The sequence below is a fragment of the Bombus fervidus genome, chromosome 11 (assembly GCF_041682495.2).
Source record: "Bombus fervidus isolate BK054 chromosome 11, iyBomFerv1, whole genome shotgun sequence".
NCBI classification, from domain to species: domain Eukaryota; kingdom Metazoa; phylum Arthropoda; class Insecta; order Hymenoptera; family Apidae; genus Bombus; species Bombus fervidus.
In genome coordinates this window covers 5,356,994-5,374,637 of record NC_091527.1, presented here as the reverse complement: position 1 = coordinate 5,374,637, position 17,644 = coordinate 5,356,994, and the positions used below count along the sequence as shown (strand labels likewise).

General features: G+C 34.9%; 1 protein-coding gene across 4 annotated transcripts; it reads right to left on the bottom strand.

Moving 5' to 3' along the window:
• Window positions 1-5,552: 5,552 nt before the first annotated feature.
• Window positions 5,553-17,326, bottom strand: Pkc98e (Protein kinase C). Of its 4 annotated transcripts, none has more exons than XM_072012885.1 (10): window positions 16,469-17,324; window positions 15,801-16,371; window positions 15,042-15,102; window positions 14,753-14,978; window positions 13,834-13,865; window positions 13,163-13,233; window positions 12,882-13,023; window positions 12,230-12,796; window positions 11,544-12,139; window positions 5,553-11,469 (listed from the first exon to the last, which is right to left on the bottom strand). In XM_072012885.1, the coding sequence occupies exons 2-10, from the start codon at window positions 16,128-16,130 to the stop codon at window positions 11,305-11,307; spliced, it is 2,190 nt and encodes a 729-aa protein (XP_071868986.1). In that variant the 5' UTR covers window positions 16,131-16,371; window positions 16,469-17,324; the 3' UTR covers window positions 5,553-11,304. The 4 variants fall into 4 exon arrangements, with proteins under 4 accessions (XP_071868986.1, XP_071868987.1, XP_071868988.1 ...); XM_072012886.1 differs by having other exon boundaries at window positions 16,494-17,324; XM_072012887.1 differs by having other exon boundaries at window positions 14,753-14,954; window positions 15,801-17,326.
• Between the last annotated feature and the right edge of the window lie 318 nt (window positions 17,327-17,644).

Sequence of the window (17,644 nt, the reverse complement as noted above, 5' to 3'; positions counted from 1 at the left end):
CGATTTGGTTTTTATTTAATATTTTATTTTACTCCATTTTTGTCATTAAAATTATAGCGTTATTCATCGATTCCATAGGAATATAGGCATGTCTCAATGCTAACTTTAAAAAATACATGATCAACAGGATGTGCAACTCTTATTTCTTCCATTTTTTCTTTTGTCTCTTTTTGCCTCGTAAATCGTTCATTCATTCCTTCAAACTAATATTCGACACGTGCACGCAACAGTGTTCATAATACGCAATCTTTTGAATCGCATCCGGTTTCCTAGTTCTCCCAACTATATCGTAAAAATACTTTCTTCGCGTCAAAAACAAAGATTCTCTTACCTGCATAGTTTCTCAACAAATACGAGATAGACTTGGCAGAATAACTTGGATACGTTTCATCGGGTGCTCGCAATATCAAACAGGTGTTATGATACTTGAAAATACTTTATAACGAAAAAGAAAAATAGAGGTACTTTTTGTTTTACACAGTTGTTAACCCTTTCCACTCGATCACAAAAAAGGAACCGTTTTAAACACGTTACGTAATAAGTTATGGATTTGTTAGTCGATCTTAAAACTTAAAGCGTATCGACCTCAAAGTGTATAGGTTAGAAAAAATTGTAGATGTTCTTTTATATCGATCGTGATTAATCAATTGTATGGGAAATATGGAAGTCCAGAAGTTGTTACTAAACTCAAAGTAAATTGTTCATTATAAGATCTAGTGAATGAAAGAAATTATTATGTAAGCTTCATTTCTACAAATCTCTCGATCTGTGTCTATATGTCTTCAGGTGTCTATGTGTCTTCAGGTTTAAAAAGAAAAATATACGCTAGATGGGACTACTTATTTCAATGTCACCTTATACATGACGTAATTCTGATAGTTCAGCGTTGCTTTTTCTCAGCAGGACCTTGAATCGGTATTTCTGGAAATATTGGTCGAGGCCACGAAATATTTCCGGTCACTGCCAAGGACCGAAGGCCATACTTTGAGTAGTTGCGAGTTCATGATAATCGATTTTGTTGGAACAGCATCTGTTTGGCATCGACCTCGAGTATAATCGCAATGATCAAGTATGTGTGTACGGTTAGAACTTAAGAAATTCCTTCATTACTATACCATACTTTTCACGAATATAATACATAAAAAGAACCAAAAAATTAACCAAACGAAATAAAACGATTTAACAAAGAATAGGTTATACCGTAAACCGTAATAAATTTAATTCCTACTAACGTATCCTCCATTTATTACAGACTTAACCAGTCGTATTGTAGAAACTATTAAAAAATAAACATTCGATCGATATCGTTTCAAAATTACTTTTTATATTTCAATAATCCGATTTGATTACGTAACATACATCGAAAGAAACATCGAGTGCAAAGGGTTTTTGCTTATTATACTATATAGCCTCATATAGGACTCACTGTTTGTCACAAAACACCGAAAGCGTTTTTTCATACAACGTTGCCGTCTCGTTACGCGTTCTCGTTCCCATTTTAGGATGAGAAGCAGATCTTTTTCAACGAGACTGGTAATGTATTTCTGACTCATTTGCACGAAATTAACAACTCAATTAATTTCAACAACACACACTTTCTTCATTGCGTTCAATTTTTTGCATGCATATATATTGTACGTGTGTGTGTTTTTGCAATATTTCATCGTTTATAAGTGTGTCCACTTTAAACACCCCTCGATGTATATTAAAATATCCCGTCGAAATATTTTAATATATCGGAATACGCGTATTTTAAATGCCGGTCGGTAAATGTGTTTTCTACTACTTCTACGAAGAAGTGCTTACGAGATTCGTCTTGGGAATGCTTCGGTAAAGAAATAGAAAAGAAAACTAAAATCGAGGGAAATAGCGTAGGACTCGTGCAAACGCAAGTAAAATACATTCACAATCGTTCGAATTTACAATACGCACATAACGAATCATCAGCTACGGAGTAATAATCATGTATAACGCCCGATGTATTTCTAGATCGAATCAAGAATCGATCGAAGATGTTAAGTATCGTTATACAAACAAGGAGAATTCTTACGATAGTGACTATACTGAGTTTCCTTCTTTCTTGCTTTTATACAGCGAATCGTAAGGATCATTTGTAATATCGAAAAGATAATCGATCAATAAATGAAATATCTTTAACTACCACGGTAATACGGTTGAAATCGAGCTAACTTGATTACGCTAATCAGCAGTAGCAATTTTTGCACAGGAAATTACCACTCCCCAAGCAAGGAGTAACAAGTAACTCATATAATGAAATCGTTGTATTACCGAGTTAAGTAAAATTATTTTTCAAAAATTATTTACTTAACAACTAATGCAAATATTCTAATTCCTCCTTGTTTCGATCGTAATTCCTTAACGATACCTCGATTCGAGCAATACATCGACAGATATATATTAATATTCAGCACCAGATAATAACACTTCCGTAAATCACTATTAAGACTCACTACGATTAACGATATATAAATACAATCGAGAAATAAATAATGCTCATTTATAACGATCGCTAATACAGCTCTGTCCGCGTATGAGCAGGGAACTTCTTTTTAACGAGCTTTTAAACAGCAGGATGTATGCTTGCCAAGTATTTCCTGGTTCCGCTAATCGACTCTTCTGTATCGTATGTTCAAACGATCGATGGACGATCAGTTTAACAAACTTCTCGACAAAAAGACAACCATAAAACGAGTAACAAATATTTGTACAATGAACTTTATATGTAATTACAAAGCGGATATGTAAGATGCTCTATCGATAAGGAAGAACAATTCACAATATACGCGTAAAAAAGTTATTTATCAAAAGATAAAAAGATTCACAAATTTCAATCCACTTTGCAACTCATAAAGACGATACATAATTCTGGATGAAATTAATTTATAATTTGATTAGAGAACTGTTTCCAAAGCCGATTTCGCGAATTCCCTGCTCGCACGCTTTTCTATCACATTTATAAATTAGACTTCGGACTTTTCAGCTCGGCAACAATCACTGGTGTGTCTTCAACATGGAAATAGGCTTAAGTCAGATAGAATTAGCACGGTCAACAACGCAATAAATCTCATTAGAAAGAAACTGCGACTGGACGTGTAAAACTTCGATTCTCGATGAGTCGTCATCGTCTCGGAAACTTGGCGTTTTCTTACCTTTTTTTGTTTTAATTTTTTTCGTGTTCGTATATTTCGATTAGATAGATCGATCGCGGTTCTAATCAAAATAACAATGATTTTTCGCTCTGAAGCATCGATGCTGACAATCAAAACGCTTAACACTTTGTGCACTATCACGCGTTCATTTTTGCTGTTCTTTTTTAAACGATTTTAATTCCTTAAATGATATTTCTCTTTATGATAAAAATTAATATTACTTTATAATGATAAATGGTAGAATGGTTGGATGTCGATAATATTTGTAATAACAAGAGCAACGTGTGTTGTTAGTTCACAAGGTGTTAATTGCAACGTATTAATTAGACTTTCTATTCTTAATAACATTATTGTAAAACGTAACTTTTTGGGATTGAATTTGTGTACATTCCGGAATTCTATAGACTCTAACAGGAAAACTTACAGACGCTGATATATAAATTTTTTTTTGTGCGAGGAGATACAACACGCGAAATAATGTTTGACCTATACGAGGTGTTCAATCCTCAATCACGCGCGTAAAATGTCCGACGAACGACCAGCTGGGGTACATATAAAAAAATAAATGTTTGTTCCCTAATTGTACGTTTAAACAGCTTGTGTGCATCACATTGGGCGTTGGTCGATCTAACGCATCATTTCTTGCATTTATGCGCGAATCAGGAATAAAGTAAAATACAAGATTCAATTCGAGTCGGAAGGAAAATAGTGTCGCTCTTCCAGTTTCAACGAAACACACATTAGCTCATGTAAAACACTGTACAAAAAGAAGCAATGCATCTTTTGCATCCGTATCTTTTTTCCTTCTACCTACAGAAGATTCAAACTTGATAGTTATTTCATAGAAAAATCTATCTCTCACTAAAACGTAAATCTACCTTTACAAGAGTCAAACAACAGAAAATGTTTGATGATAAGTTCTCTAAAAAAATCGCTTCTTCTCGCACAGTGTCACATGTACGATGCGTCATATTGTGCACGAATACAATTCGTTTCACTATAATGTATGCGCATGTGTATCGTTTACATTTATGTACATATCGCACGCACGCACGAACGCTTAGCTTTACAATGACATACAATATATTCTGAAGAAAAGTGAGCAAAATATTTCAAAAATGAAAAGAGAGGTAAAAAAGAAGAGTTTTTGATTGTAAATATCGAAAACGGGGGAAAGAGAGAGTTTCGATGGTCGGCGCGACGTATGAAAGTCGTGTGAAAAGGAAGGATAGCGATTCAGGTAACGAAAGGACACACTCAGAGAGCTTTCATAAATTCTACGATCGGTAACGACAATGATACGGTCAACATATACATATATGTAGGTACGCTCGCTATGAAAATTCAACGACACATTTGTTTTAATACAATTGTAACACAGCGATTGCTACTCCTTCACGCATCGAAATCCTCGATCCTGCCTTCGCTCGTTTCTTCCTCTTTTTCACTTTTTCTTTTTTTGCTTTCCAATCATACGGACGGCTACTTTCGTCACAGGATAAAACTCTCTCGATTATCTTTTGAGGAAGTAAATTTGTCTCCAGCCTTCGGCTGATTACTCGTTCGTTTGTGAAAGCGGACCTTTTGTGCCACCGGGGGTTAACAAATTTATCTAAAAACGGGCCTTCACACAATATGTTCTTCGTGTGTTCGATGAAACAGTGTTAAATAATTCAAACGCATAGACCATCTCTCATTTTCATTTTGCTTTGCGTGAACTGAAATGCCTACACCTTTGGTCAAATTTAAGAATATTACATTCCCTAATATGTGATGTTATGTGAGTACGTAGTTCCACGCTTACACTTATGTACACGTAGAAAGTAAAGTTTTGTGAGGCGTTGAGAATTCGATCGCAGCGCTAATCGTTCACGATTTACTCGAATAACAGCTGTTACCGGCTGTCCCTTGGTACAATCAGAGAATCCGTTTCGTTTGCATTTCCGACGTAATTTCTATTCTGTCCCGTACCTAGAGTTATGTTCACACGATTTTACAGCTCTATTATTAATAATAGTACTACTATTATTACAAAGTTATATCAGATATGACGATTGCTTAACACACACGAAAGAGGAGCCGGTGATTGATCGCTAGTTTCAAAAGGCTTTCACGAAGTATCTTGCTGTCATTTCATTTTTAGAATATCTTTACCCAACACTGTGCACAAACAATATTTAGTTTACGACATTACAGAGTTTATGATCTTGGAATCATCTTTTTTTTTTGCAGATGCTTTCTTTCATATTTTTTTATTCGTTTTGTCCATTTTTGTATGGCATTCCCGATATCTTTCAGACCCAGGATAAAATCCACGATGTTCGTTCGTTTTCAGCGACGTTGGTCCCTTTTTTTAATTATTTTCTTTTTTGTAACTTCTTATTTCTTTTTTGTTTTCATTCTGTGATTTCTAGGAGGTCGTCGTCGTTGCAGCAACCATCCCGCGTTCCCATGAACAGAAAAGCAAACCAAGATCGTTGAAACAGAAAGAAAAATGACGGATTTTAACATAGGTCTGAAGGAACATAAAGAATATGACGTATTCCTAATATGATACTTCCTATTTATATAGTACGTATATATATTTATAAATATATACATTTCTATTCTTTTTTTGTTCTTGTATATACACACACACATATATATACATATATATACATATGTGCGGGTATGTATGTATTTATATATATATATATATAATTTCTGTAAATTATATCCTAAAAAGGAAAGGGGTACCACGGTTGATAGTCACGTGTGACCCTACTTAGCGCTCTATATTGCAACAATATTTTAGTTTTCTTTTATCATCTTAATTTATGCAACATATAATATATATATTTATAATTTATATATATATATATATGTATATATCACTTCATTCACTCTTTACGTATGTTAACTTGACACGTCAAAAAAATACGCGGTTTTACCTCCTGTTGGCTTATAATCTCGCGTATACATCGATAAATTAACGTCTTTCCTCGTTTTTTTAACGAATATACGGCACGTGACATCCGGTGTACACGTGCGCACGCATACAGTATTAAAACGAAGCGAGTGGAACGTTTCATCGATAACGCATAACTGTTTCTTTTTTTTCTCCCCCCAATATCCCTTTTTTCCTATTTTAATACGATTGACTAGCGATTACAAAAATCTCACGGCAAAAATTGTTTACGGGGTTAGGTTAGAGTGTCGGCGCCTGACAAGAGTACTATCGTCTGCCACAGATTTATTTCTAACATGCTACTGTAAATTTTTTACTATATATATATATATATATATAAGTATGTATATACTTATACATATTTACCATTATATTCCTTCTTTTCTTTTTGTTCTTTTATGTACTCTGATTTTTGCTTATTTCATTCCCCTTTCTTTGTTTTTTTAGCCCAGCCGATTTTAAAATACATTGCTTATACGCCATGGAATCGATGACGATAGCTCTCTTTGATAATCGAAAGAAATATATATACAACGGAAATTATAATCTTAATAGTTACATACCCGTTAAATTGTGCAACGTGAATCGTTAAACTCTGTAATTTACCACACGTAAAGATACTCTGGCTTTTTCTCTCCTCTGTTATATGACGATAAAAAATATAAACAATTCGTTATACGATATAAGCTAGATCTTGCGAAGCACAATCATTAGAAAAGCTTACGCATGCGCACTAAAACGAGAACCATATAAAGTGTAGAAATTAAGTAGAAAAAACGTTATTCCGATTCGATCGCTGTAAATACAAAAGAAAAAGATAAAACCTAAGGAAGAAAAGTTCCGATAAAAAATGTCTGAAAAAATTGATGTACTTAACGAGAAATTAAAAAAATATATATATATTTACTTTTCGCTAATTAGCTAGCAACCTTAACATTCAGTTATTAACGTGGCCTGGCCGCGTACAATATCTCAAGAATACTTGTATGATATTGAAAAACATAAATACTGCAAAACAATGTAACATTAGAATAAATGAAACGCCACACGTTCTCTTTAACCAAAAAAAAAAACATACAATGTTTAACTTAAAAAAAGAAAAAAAATTACATCTTTGTCAGCTCGATGATCGTTGCAACAATAACAACAGTATGAACAGTACGTTTCGATAATTTGTTTTTTCTTTCAAACATATTCTTTCTACCCACACAATGAATGAGGTTTCAACTTTGGTTATTCGATAAGTCTTTCAACGAATATTACTTTTTCATTTAAATCTCGACGGATCAGAATTCGTAACATTTTATGGTACGGTGTAATCGTACACCGGTGTACGATTGTAACGTACTTATAAATCACCAATGGCTTACTTTCTATACAATTAAAGTCGAAAGAAACCTTTGGATAATCGATTAACCCCGCTCAACGTATCGATGTGTTTAGGACGGCAATCGTTGCATTCTCTCGTCTGATTCGCGCCATTTTCAACGACCATCGAGAATCTATCGTTCTGACAAAAACGATATATACAACCGAAAGAGATATATCGCGATATGACTATCGATAATACGACGCGGAGTGCTGAAAATCTTCTTTCTAATGTACCGGACATAAGACTAAAAAGAAACTCGCTTTACTACGCCTAGACGATACAGTGTTTGTTTTCTTTCTTTCTTTTTTTTTTGTGTTTTCTTTTTTTAGACGTACGGATATTTGTTACGCGGTAACTCTACGCGTAACAATAGGTACATGGTATAGCAGTAATTTTTTGTTCGAATAACGCACGAAACCGTCTTTTTTTTAAGCGTAGGCCGGACTAACTCGTCTCTTTTGAATTTAAACATATCCTTTTCCGTAGCTCAATACATCGAGCCAGACACCTTTTCTCGGTATTCTCGTTCTGACTAGATTTACGATAAGTGCACGAACGCAGATGAATCAAGTACAAATCCTTGTCAATCGGACAGTTTTTTTTAAGTTATCTTAAACACAATTCCCTTTCTTAGAAACAATAGAAATTCCTATTGAATCATTTATGAAATTTAATACATATTTAAAAACTAAAAATTAAATTCTAAGAAATTGATATTATGTATAATAAATAATAAATTTAATTTTTATGACAGTTTGCCAACGACAAGGATATAGCACTCTGAATTTAGTACACGGAGAACATTATCGATTCATCGGTCGATACATCAATAGGATACTATATTCACTGGTCAATAATTATTGCTATGCAAGCAAAAGCTGTAAAAAGATACGATCAGCTACATTTACATGCGAACGATCATCATTTCGTGTCAATGGCTGCGAGTACAACGTTGCTTTCATAAAAGCGACGTCGTACATATATGTATCTTACGATAGGTGATTTCTCCTTGTAATGGTAATATTCATCTCGTACATCATTAATTTCTAAGATCGTGCGATGAGTACACGACATGTGCCGTAACTTAGAACATCATTTTGTTCACAATTCGATTGTGTCGGTGCCGCGGCTCTCGAACTTCGAATCCTGCACAGAATCGAAGCACGTAGAGGGCAGCACGTGATTTAAAGGTACTCTACCAATGAATTTTTTTATTTGACATTTTTTGTTTTTAAATGAACCTAAATATCTACGGAGTCCATAAAAATGTACGAGTATGACACGACGACAATGATCACGACACTGAGTAACGCGTTTCTGGTCATGCCAATAAGCCACTCGAATACAATCTGGGGCTGAGTGTTTGTCGTCCAGTGGCTCATTGGTAGACAGTACGCTAAAATATTTTTTTCTGTTTTTCTTTTTTTTTTTAGTTTTGCTCTGCACTACTGCACGATTTCACCGCAGTTGTCCCTTTTTCTGAATTTATAATCACTAAAACATATTATCGACTAATTGTTACGCTCTATCGTTACTATTTATCAATTAAACTTTTCTCATTAAAACTATCAACGACGATTGAAGTTTACACCAAAGATTGAAGTCGGATCGATATGAGATCGTGATTCATTCGCGATCTTAACCTCGTTAATTCGTTCTGTGAGGTTTCTACGGAAAATCTGAACGAAATCTTTGGTATAAACTCGACGGCACAAAACGGTGGACTACGTGCCCCAAATATTAGAGTATTTTCTGTTCACTTGTTAAAACACGAGAAATTTGTCTCTCATCTATGTATCTCGAATTAATTTATCCTTATTAGCCGTTAGGACCGACAACGATACTTAACTCGATATAACATTCACTGGTTTCTTTCCTTTCTTTTTTTTTTTTTTTACGCATTTCAGCGTTCTTATGGTACGGATAAGGCTCTCGACTATTTCATCACTTAACACTAAGGAGCTTGCAGCTTTTTCTAATTTAAGTACACGAGTTGTTGCTTCAAGCTTTTAAAGACACCTAACTAGAGACAACACGTACGAAGATTCCGGAAAGTGCATCGACATCGCTAGGTGGACTTCCTTACAATTTTCTTAATTCGCTTAGCGGTAACTTTACAAAGCATATACATATGTATGTATATATGCTCTGTCTATAACACTTTGTGAAAGACTCGACACACACAGCAACACCAGAGAATTTCACCAGAGACCATCGCTTTTATATATTCTCCGATGTTCCTGATAGCGAGACTTTTTTTGTTCATTACAATTTTAGGCGTATGTTAAAATAAGTTAAATTTATACGTGTACATATACGTATATATCATTTTGTGTTAGCTTTGACGGAACAACCACCAGTGGAATCCGTCTGTGATCGTTTAAAATTCTATGTTAAGTATGAAACTGGCATGTCCACCTGGTCAGATCGTATCCTGCTCGATCTTCACCACGCGAGCATGATTTCTTTTAGTGTTGTATGATTATTTTATTATTATTTTGTTTATTATTTAATTCCTATCGGAGAAGCGCTGCGAGATGCTCCTCTGGATAAAGCTCGACGAAAAGTTTAGACCGTTCGAAGACACGAGATCTCGATTCGAACCGGAACATAACTTCTCGATTCTCTATGTAGTTATTTTATATGATGCTATTATGTATGCACAGGTTTTTATAGACTCGACAATTATAATTACGCCTGCAGCTGGTGCTTACCTAAAAGTTAAGCCCAGCTTCTGTTTCAGTCTTGATCACTAGTGATTTGATACACTACGCTAAGACCTAAAAACTCGACTTACTAAGCAATAATCACAATAATTCGATCGTCCTGTTTTTGTCGGTATTCCTGTCGTAGTAAAAAATAATTCTCGTGAATTGCAATGAAAATTAAGTCCGTAAGTACGTAAGCGCTAAAAAAAAATGCGTAATAAGTGCCAAGTCTTTATATATGGTTAACTAGGAGTCTGTAAATCAGGTAAAATTTTGTATACCTTAATGGAACTGAATTTCAATGCAAAATTGACGTGTGGATGAGTTTCTTATCCCGCAGACTCGTGGTTTTTCCTGCGCGAGTACTTTTTTTTTTTTTTGTTATTGATGGAAAACTTTGTAGTTCCAGAGAGACATTCTACGAAAGAAACTCTAAGAGGAAACGAAATATACGGTTAAGAGGTTACTGAAAAATTCGGTATTTGATTCGAATCTTTCTCGAGAATATCAATATCAACAGAAAAATGATAGATCGCCCAGCGACCTTTACCATCATGCCATCGAAAATGACTTTCTCTTTCTGCTTTGTATTTTTTGTACTAAGTTTCCTAACCGATACTTAATTTCCAAAGCACGTGATCTTTCTGTTTGTCAATGTTACAAATGAAATCTCTTACTGACGTTTCCTCTCAATCACATTTGTCTTTGTTTCAAAAAAACAAAGGAAATCAAGAATTTTATCAAACTTTAAGAGACTTGGATCCAAACGCATTTCTTTTTTGTCGAACTGAGGCCACGCTTCCTTGTTAGCAATCAAATTCTCTGCGAAAATTACCACTTTTTTTTTGTACGTGAAACAGACCGAAGTTTCTAGCTGATTTCCCAAATTCCAGCTGATCTCCACCACTTTTTTGTACAGCTTGAACGTTGCTTCCGATGATACGTAAAATTATCCCCGGTGGAGATAAAATACAAAGGAGACCCCGAGCAGCTTCAAAACGCCGATGTTCAGCTTTGCAGATTGGCATGCTCACCAATTTTTCAAGCAAGAAGCGTTTAAGATGATATTAACATTGAACCCTCTTCATTTGCTTGTGTTCTTACTTCTTATTGTGCCCCAAACCTAGCAGGGTTGAAGTCTTTGTTGACGAAGGAGAAACCTTGGAATTCTTCTTGGTTTATATAGCTCACTTCGTCCGGATCTTCTGGCGTCAACACTGGATCTTCTTTTGTAAACTCCGTATCGAAGTTCATTACGTCCTTTTTGCTTTTCTGAAACATACAATTATCGTGAAATATTTTTCAATTACTTTTTAACATATTATTAAAATTCAATATGAACTTACAGTTTTTGGCCTAATTGGTGGTTTTACTTTACGCGCTTCGAGTGCTTCCCAATCTATTTCTTGGAAAAATGGGTGAACCTTTATAGCGTTCTCACCACCATTAGCAGCCACACAACCTAATCTCTTAGCTGGATTTTTTGTCATAAATCCTTTTAAAATAGAAACTGCCTCTTTTGAGATCCAGATAGGGTAAAGCACATCATCTCGTAGAATTGATTCGAATAAATCATCTTCATTATCTGCTTCAAAAGGCGGTTGACCAGCCATCATTTCGTACATTAAAACACCAAGTGCCCACCAATCAACGCTCGCACCATAATGTAATTCTTGAAGAATTTCAGGTGCGATATAATCGGGTGTGCCACAAAATGTTGTTGTAACAGTCTTCCCTTCGATAATACCCTCCTTGCACATTCCAAAATCTGCTAATTTACAATGACCTTCTTGGTCGAGTATTATATTGTCTAACTTAAGATCTCGATAAATAATATGATGCTTGTGAAGAAACTGTAATGCAAGCGTAACTTCTGCCGCATAAAAGCGTGCTCTTGCTTCGTCAAATTTTCGAGCCCTTTGAATATGGAACATTAAATCACCTGAAAGAAGCAAAATATTTTTTATATTCAGATAGTAAAGAATATCTTTCTATACGTCTTATTTATAATTATATTTCAATTAATTCTTACCTCCATTCACATATTCCATAACAAAAAATAATCGGTCATTTGTTTGAAAACAACTGTGAATAGCTGTAAGGAAAGGATGTCTCGCTGCCAGTGTTAAAATTCTCTTTTCCGTCATTGTGCAATCTACATCGTCGTCTTGTATAATCACATCTTTTCTTAAAATTTTTACAGCGTAAACTTCATCGGGATTAGCTTTTCGTTCTACCAGCATCACCTTCCCGAAACTACCTTTACCAAGAACTTTTATGAAATTAAAGTCCTCAATACCAAATTTTCTAACTTCATTCTCACTAGCAGGTACTGCATTTTCAGTAGCGATAACAGATGTTTCTTCCGTTTTTTGAATTGTCTGTGAATTATCCGTTGGTAATGTGTCTGTGACTGTTACTGTTGTGGGTGTTTGACCAGACTGACAAGTTGTTGTTCTATAATTAATCTTTGGAGTTTTTATCTGTTTGTCTGGTGATATATTCATTGTACTTAAAATCTCAGCCATAGCCTTAGTGTTAATGCCACAATTATTTGCTACATTTTTCTGGCACCTCTTATGAACATTTATATTACAAGCTGTATAAACAAACATCAGTTTCAAGTATTACATATTCATGTAAATCATTTTATGTATAATAAATCTGTTTTATTATATATTTACCTTCACATTGTAAACCTTGTCTAAATAAACCATACAACAATGAGCCACAGTGGTCACAAAACGTAAATCTCTTGTAGTTGTGAACAACAAAACGGTGTGGCATATCTATACTGAAACGTGGACTTTCTGTATCTTGACTTGACTGAAAGACAATATCATTTAAAGATTAGTTTAAAAAATTCAGTTTCTTGATATTTACAAAATATATATGATATTAAAAATAATACTAAAGATAATATATAATAATATAAAGATAATACTCTACAGTAAGATACACTCACCTCATCTCTCATGCCTGGGCATTTTGTGATAACCAACTTGTGACATCTTTTGTGAACTACACATGTGCAGACTGAAACATAATAAAATCTCATTGAATGCTTATATTCTTTGATACAAATAACTTTTAGCATAGCATGACCCAAGCTGGCTGCATGCGTGATTAGACGCACTGATTTCAAATGACAAGCATAAATAAAATTTGGTGGATGTTGTGATAGTCTTGCCATGGAAACAATATAAGCTTGAACATTGAAGACAGAATATAAATTCTAAGGATGTGGTAAAATAAAACCATTAGAACCTCCTGATGATTTGTTACAATTTACTTAGAAACATGCAATGAAATATATCCCCACTTATAACTATATTAAATCACAGCTAATACAATTTGCAATAAAAACTCCATTGATGTATTATGGACATTAAGTTTTATTTTCCAAGTTTCATTAAAGAAAGCATAGCATCAGATATTGAGCCATGGGCTAAATTAAACATTAAAAACTTCAAAGTTTTCAAATTAGATTATGAATTTTTACTCCTAAATGTTTTGATTTTTTATAAAGAACTAAGTACACATACACACACCTAGATAAACATATGTTCACACAAAGGTAGAGCAAGCAAATATATAATTATAATATTTGTTAATAACGTGTATGTGTCTTCTCACCTTGACACTGATAGCCCTGCTTGCCCAAGCCCCTGAAATACAACAGACAAAACACATCACATCATCTCCTTGTATACCCTCATAAAACACATACGTATGCTTTCTTGGGCCATAAATCATAATTAGATGTTTATGCTAGTCTTTTAAGAATGATTAGGTAAGATTACTATTCAATTTTTATTTCTGTCTTAGATGTTTCTAGTACTTTCTTAAAAATAATTTATTATTATATTAAAGAACTTTTGTCTACAGACATAATAATATGTTAATTCATAAGAAATATCACCAAACAGTAGATATAGTATATGCTTGCAAAACCAATGCATGCAGCCTATTTCTTAGTTGAATGATCTATTCCAATAAAATACGTAGAATATTGTGTAACATTACTGTAAAGAGACAAGAAAGGAAAGAGTGTTTGGAAGCTTAAAAGTCAATATATCTAAGGTGTTAAATATTCACTTCCCTGCTGCAAATATTATGTGCTGGCAAACTAACTAAAAATTATTTCTTATATATCTGTATTGTCAAACTAGCTTAATTATTAAGAAGATATATGTATATTGTACAAAATATATACTTTGAAAAGCCATTTTCCTAATGATATCTTCTTAACGATGCTACAGTATATTCTAAAAAACCAAAAACCCAGGCATGCAACTTCAACACTTTCAAATTATCCAAAGAACCAAAATCCCATATTAATTTAGTGTGCATAAGTCTATTATATCTATGCAAGCTAGGTCAAACTAATTTAATTTAACTGATCACCTTTTAAAATATACACACCAAATTAAGTACATAACACTTCATATTATAAAATGATTGAAATTAGTAAATGTTTTGAATTAGTGTTAAAGTATGCTTGTGAATTAGAATCTAAGCAATGATATCAATATACTTTTGTTAAAATACATACCATATGAATTCACGGCAGTGAGAACAGAAAGTTGGTTGCCTCAGGAAGGTAGCCATAAACTTGTGACCATTCGCTTGATGAACTTTGCGTCGCATAGCACCTCTGCGCCGGTTAAAACCCTGTCTTTCTTTGAATTCCCTCCTGGGTTCCTTCCCAGTGGTGATGCTTCCACCACCTCTGCCTCCGATTCCTTCTCCATCACCTGTACCACAGCCTCTTTGTTGATCTAAAATTTTATTATGGAAGTATACCTTACATGCATAATTCCTAGCCATTACCTGTTCCTTACCTTGATCATTCCATTTTAGGTCAATCCTAACCCTTAACTTTCCTTGAGGTTCAAGGTCAACCTAAAATAAATTCAATTTCTGATGATAATTCACAACGATTATCACTGTTATTTAAAAGCATCGAAGCACAAAAGAGTTACTACACAATTAAAACATATAACAAACATAAATATCTTAATTCAAATCAAATTTTATTCAATAACATCATCATTGTTCAATATTACAAACAATTTATTAATGTAATACAAATATAACAATATTCTTTTAATTGAACTTTAATAGATCATATTTTATCAGTAACTGTATGACTGAAATATTACTCAGATACATTACACTTGGTATACACTTTTTCAACATTTTAAAGAAACCAAATTGAATTCTAGTCATTACACATGTTTCAGATCTAAGAAATACCTATCGTCTATCTTTCTTTGCTTTGGTTTCTATTGACACAATGTTATCAAACTACCTTGAATTGTTCTATAATGTCATAGTAAAAAGATATACATAGATTACACGTTGCTTTTCCACTACACATATCAACAACAAACATTGTAGTGTCAACACAAAATTAATATGAACCGATTAATCAAAACTACCTACAAATTAGGGAGTAAAATATAGAAACATGCATTCATAAGCATAAAAAGATGAAAATAAAAGTAAATAAGGAACACTTTTTATTTTCTAACAAAAAATTTCTAACGAATATATCCACATGATGAAATAGAATAGCCTCAAAAATTGTAAGTACTAACCCAAAGATCTGCAGTTTTGTCATTTCTGCTGACAAGTTCCTCGAAAGGAATACTACAATTGGCGACGAAATAATCCGGCGGTAATGCCGCATCGTGGAAGACAGTCAGCCCGAGCATCACCGCATCCTGAACTTCATGGGTGAAACACTCGTTCCAAACCGGGTCGAACGTTTTCGGTTTAGTCGATGAACGATCAAGATGATTCTCGTCGACATCCAGCTGAACGTAGGGATCGAGTATAGGTTCATCCTGCCAAAACTTTCGTTGCTTGTCCGTCGCCCTTAGTCCGACTGCCTCACATATTTCGATCTTCACTGTCCCCGTGAACATCGCGAAATCAAATGATGGTACCGACACCGAATATCAAGAAAAGGGAGGACAGAGGACGGACAAGACAGTCGACGAGGCTGTCACGCCTGTCGACGAGTTGACACTTCGAATTTCTGCGCGATCAGGTTATCCAGAATTCCTAGTCAACTATCCGACGTTAAGTAGATAGATAGTTAAGTAGCCGGACCACCGTTGTTGTAACCGACTGTATGTAGTAGTTCCTCTCAATTGGAAGCGATCGCTGTAAGGAAGGTTTGATATATACATATACGGTATATCAAAATCTTCTTCAATAACTGAAATAATTTCACCAATAAGGTTCCCGCGATAAATACGACCTTCCGTAGCAAATGTATGGCGCACCGCTTCGAATATTCCGTCCGACGAGCCTTTGGCTCTCTCTCTCTCTCTTTTTCCCTCTCGCTTTTGCACGCACACTCTCTTCTAGCTATCCTTCTCTTTATCTCGCTTCCAAATTTCTTCCCCTTCTCTCTTTCTCCTCCTCCCTTTCCCTTTCCCTTCGTCACCGCCACCAGCACCGTGCAGTTATAAACACTCGGCTCTCTTTGCGTTCACACATAACAGACACGGAAACGGAAGCAGAATCGACGACGGCAGGAGCTCGTTGAAAACGGAGAGACGCAAAGGAGGTGGATGCAGGACGAGCGAACGAGAGGCGACGATGTTTATTGCGAGGCGCCCCGTCCGCGAGTGCAATGTCTGTCCTTGTATTCCCGATCTCCTGAGAGCCATTAAGCTCCTTTTTCTCTTCTTCGATTCCCTGCCCTTTTTCGTGTTTATATATTTCCACCTTTCATTAACCACTGAACAAAGTTCTCGAACACGATTTTCAAAACACCAATCGAAGTTTCGTTCCACGATTTTGTTGAAAGAAAAAAAACGACGTATCGTGGATAAAAGCACTCGTTTCCCGTCCCCGGACAGCCCCACCGACCCGAACCGCTCGATTGGTCACTCCGCGCTTCGTCTAAAGGGCGACTCGATCTCGGCCTCGAATGCCTTTCGGAATATTTCGTGCGTTTCCGTCGAAAGCTCAGGCTGCGTTTTCACCCGCGATCTCAACCATCTATGTACTAAATTCGAGAATATATACACTCGATTTTTCGACATCTTTTCGTACCAATATTGTATAAAGAATACTGAAGAGAATGAAATTAAACGAATCTATGTGGTTTTTAGTGTGTAAAGTATATTATTCGTTGGCACGCTGAAACTCAACTGCATGGAGAGCTTGCGGAACAAGTAGAAACACTAGAATGGTTCGTAGTCATCTGATTGGTGGAGGCCTGGCTAAAAAAAGCGCGCTTCTACTTACGGTACTGGTATCCAGCATTTACTGAAAGATTCAAAACTATTTAGGAACTAAATCTTTTCGATCCACATATGTTCTAAATTAAAAGAAATAATTGTTTCCGTTTTATTACTATAAATTTTTGTTGTGACCTTAAAAGATCTTCCTATACAGGTCAAGTTAGGAATGCAGATTTAGGGAA